Source organism: Toxorhynchites rutilus, chromosome 3 (genome assembly GCF_029784135.1).
Source record: "Toxorhynchites rutilus septentrionalis strain SRP chromosome 3, ASM2978413v1, whole genome shotgun sequence".
Lineage (NCBI taxonomy): Eukaryota > Metazoa > Arthropoda > Insecta > Diptera > Culicidae > Toxorhynchites > Toxorhynchites rutilus.
The window spans coordinates 7,596,179-7,600,066 of NC_073746.1; the positions used below are offsets into that span (position 1 = coordinate 7,596,179).

A 3,888-nucleotide genomic window follows, 5' to 3' on the forward strand; every position below is an offset into this window, starting at 1 on the left:
TCACTTTTGTCTCAAATTCCGAACACTATTTTTGTCACTGACTCATAATCCGAACACTTTTGTCTCAAATTCCGAAGATGATTTTTTTAAATCATAACTTTTAAACTACTTGACCGATTCATATTCTCGATATATCAAATTAAAGTCATTTAGCTATTCTTTTTTGGAAAAATGTTATGCTCGTAGAAAAATTGGATTTTGCTTTTGTAATTATTGATTGTATTTGTTTCTTATAGTTCACAGGGTTTCGGGACGAAGGGCGCTATATCGGTATCGATAAAAAATGAAAAAAAAAATTAAAAAATGAAGTCTATAACTTAAAGAATGTCGGGGTTTTAAATTTTAAATTATTTATCACATTAAAGTTAATTCACAATTCAAAGTGAAGTGTTCGCCATTTGAATCATGCGTAGAAACTTGATTCATATTCCGAACACTAATTTTAATGAAGATTTCTGCATAAAATATCATTGTATTTCATCCATTTATTTTAGATTCTTACCATTTCTAGCACTTAACATGAAAACAACAAACATAGTAGTTGAAAAAATTACAAAAACTGAAAAATGAATGTTTTTTACAAAATATGTTAACGCAAACATTTTATCATTGGTTTTGACTGTCATTTTTTTGCAATTGCTTAATATTATAAATTATAGGCTGTATCGATACATGTAAATGATGCTAAAATGAAGGCTATAACCAAAAGAATATCAGGGTTTTGATTATTCAATTATTTATAACATTAAAGTTCAGTAAATTTACATTTGAAAATGAAGTGTTCGAAATTTGAATCATGCGTAGATGCGTTATTGTAGGTTCTTACATTCTCTAACACTTAACATAAAAACAGTAGACAAAATAGTTGAACAACTACAAAAACTGAAAAATGAACAATTCCTGTATTTTACGGAATTAGCTAACGCACACATTTTATCATTGGTTTAGACTCTCACTTTTTTGTAAATGTCTGATATTGTAAATTATAGGCTGTATCGATACCTGTAAATGATGTTGAAATGAAGCCTATACCTCAAAGAATATCTGTGTTTTCATTATTAATTTTTTTAACATAAAAGTTAAGTTAATTTACATTTAAAAATGAAGTATTAGGAATTTGAGTCTGTTCGGAATATGAGACAAAACGGTACCAGTAATTAAACATTAACAGGCCTATGTTACGCATATTTCATGCAGAGTTTTTTTTTCTATGATTCATGATAAGGACTCATACCGTGAACAGCAAAGACAAGTGGCAAATATGATAACTGTGTCCACTAGTAAGCCATTTTGATGCTCATCGGTGTTGTAGTGGGACTCTATTTTACACTATTGTTTCGCTATTGCTTTGTTTTGGGCATTGGAGCCATCTCAGTTTCAACGCGTTCATGGAAGCATTCACAGTGAATGGATGGTTTTGTAAGAGCTGCGAGTTTTTAACTTAATTACCGCTCGAGAATCAAAATTATCGTTGACGAGTCGTACTGAATATTTTTGTCGTCCGCAGCAAACTGTTGGTAAGTAAAAGTACTTCTCACATGCGTTCTCACGATACAACAACGGCTTTCTTTCAGCGAACTGAAGCATACGCGGTGAGGAGGACCGTTTGTCCTTGATTTGCAGCCAGCCGAAGAAACAAAATGTCTCAACGACCGAAAAGAAATGCTAACCCAGCGGCGACATCCGGCGCGCAGTCGGTGTCGTCCGCGGCTTCCACCGCGTCCACAACTTCCAGCCGATCAGAGATACCGGAATCACCGCTTAGCCCTTCCCGACGGAGCCGACTGCACGAAAAGAACAGCCTGATGAATCTGAACGATCGACTGGCCTGTTACATCGAACGGGTCCGGTTTTTGGAACAGGAAAACTCCCGATTGTCGATGGAGATGAACGCCTATCAGGATACTGCGAAACGCGAAGCGGAAAGTCTAAAGGCGATTTATGAGGGTGAGCTGACGGACGCAAGGAAGCTGCTGGACGAGACGGCACGAGAGCGGGCGAGGGTGGAAATCGACGCGAAGCGGTATTGGGAAGAGAATGATCAGTTGAGGATGAAATTGAACAAGAAAACTAAGGAACTAAGTGAGTTGGAGAAGGAAGCGCGGACGAGTGAAGCGAGATGTGTTGAGCTGACAGCAAATTACAACAGTGTCTGTTCGGAACGTAAGAAGCTACAGGATGAACTGAGAGAGGCCGATAAAGAGGCATCCAAGCTTCGGAAAACTTTCGAAAACATGCGTAAAGATCTGGAAAACGAAACCCTGGTCAGAGTGGACTTGGAGAATAACATTCAGAGTTTACGGGAAGAGTTGACGTTCAAGGAGCAGGTTCACAGTCAACAGCTGGCGGAAAGTAAGGTGCGACGGCAAACGGAAATAAGTGAAATTGATGGTTTTCTCATGGAACAATATGAGACGAAGCTCCAACAAACGCTACAAGAGCTGCGAGAACAATACGACGCTCAGCTGCGCATGAATCGGGACGAAATATCCGAACTGTACGATGCGAGAATCCGCAGCTTGGAAAGTCGCCTCACCGATGAACGCATTCAGCATGATGAGGAGCGGCAAAAACTCGAGAAAGAAATTGGACGAATGCGCGATCAGATGTCTGTGCAGATCAAAGAATACCAGGATCTCATGGATATTAAAATCTCACTCGACATGGAAATTGCCGCGTACGACAAGCTTCTTTCTTCCGAAGAAACTCGCCTCAACATAACTCCAAGTATAAACAGCACTTCCGCAACGGCTACCGCGTTGAGTACCTCTTCGCGCTTATTCTGTACGCCTTCACTCAAACGGAAGCGGAATGTGCTCGACGATTCGCTGGACTATTCCATCACCTCATCCGCTAAAGGCGATCTCGAGATAGCGGAGTGCGATCCGGACGGAAAGTTCATCAAGCTGAGGAACAAATCAAAAAAGTCCGAAAAGCTTGAAGAATTCCAGCTCATTCGTCGAACGGAACATTCCGACACCGTTTATAAGTTTTCGAAAGGTGTCAAAATAGAGGGAAGCACCACCATCACCATCTGGTCGGATTCGGCTGGTAAGAAAGCGGATTCCCCATCGTGTGCGGTTATGAAGGGTCAATCTTGGGCAACGGGAGATAACATGATCACAGTGTTGCTCAACGCGGAAGGACAGGAAGTGGCACATGTGGAGCGGGTGAAAATGAAGGCGGCAAATGTTTCTGGCCATAAGGATAAATATTTCATCGAAGAAAGTGGAACACGACTTGGGGTGAATGCTTCTTCTGTCAAACCATCGAAGAATGAGAGAAGTGCCGTGGAAGGGACCAAAACTGATGAACAGTGTGCTATAATGTAGCGAAATGATATTAACGCATTGTGTTTGAGTTTATTTCTTTCATTGAAGTGTATAGCTTTTTTTTTGAATATCTACGTAGATTGTAGGAAAATATAGAAATATGCATCACTGGTTCGAAATTTTCTCGTATTTTTTTTTGACGTAGGACTATGTCTTTCATTTGTGTACCGGGGTGTAAGTAAACGAGAGCGTTACACCTGGAATGCGAGGTTTTGAACGTTAGTATATTTTTTTATATTTCAAGCAATGAGAAATGGAACACCTACTTGAAAATTTAAATTTTTTCGTTCAACGTTCAACGAACAAACCATGATCATAATTTCTCTTTGAAGAAAATCATCCAAAATCGTAAAATTTTTGGATGATTTGAACGCTTTATGGTATTGTTAGAAATTAGAGACTTGGGACTTTTCAACAAACCCAAACTTGATCATACTTGATTCTGATGAAGAAAAATCGATTTGCATTTACTAGTTGCGTGAAAACACCCTAATGAACCCATTAATAATTCGAGACGAATAGCGATGATTCAAATAGCGGTCAATACGGAATGTTT

At 39.2% G+C, this 3,888-nt stretch overlaps 1 protein-coding gene across 1 annotated transcript; it reads left to right on the forward strand.

The window, feature by feature from the left end:
* Positions 1 to 1,352: 1,352 nt before the first annotated feature.
* On the forward strand, positions 1,353 to 3,451 carry LOC129780106 (lamin Dm0-like). Its single transcript, XM_055788045.1, has 2 exons — positions 1,353 to 1,517; positions 1,575 to 3,451. The coding sequence occupies exon 2, from the start codon at positions 1,641 to 1,643 to the stop codon at positions 3,330 to 3,332; it is 1,692 nt and encodes a 563-aa protein (XP_055644020.1). The 5' UTR covers positions 1,353 to 1,517; positions 1,575 to 1,640; the 3' UTR covers positions 3,333 to 3,451.
* Positions 3,452 to 3,888: the final 437 nt, after the last annotated feature.

What these genes read in the sequence shown, in the direction of transcription:
- LOC129780106 (XM_055788045.1), top strand. Translation starts at nt 1,641, where the DNA reads ATGTCTCAACGACCGAAAAGAAATGCTAACCCAGCGGCGACATCCGGC.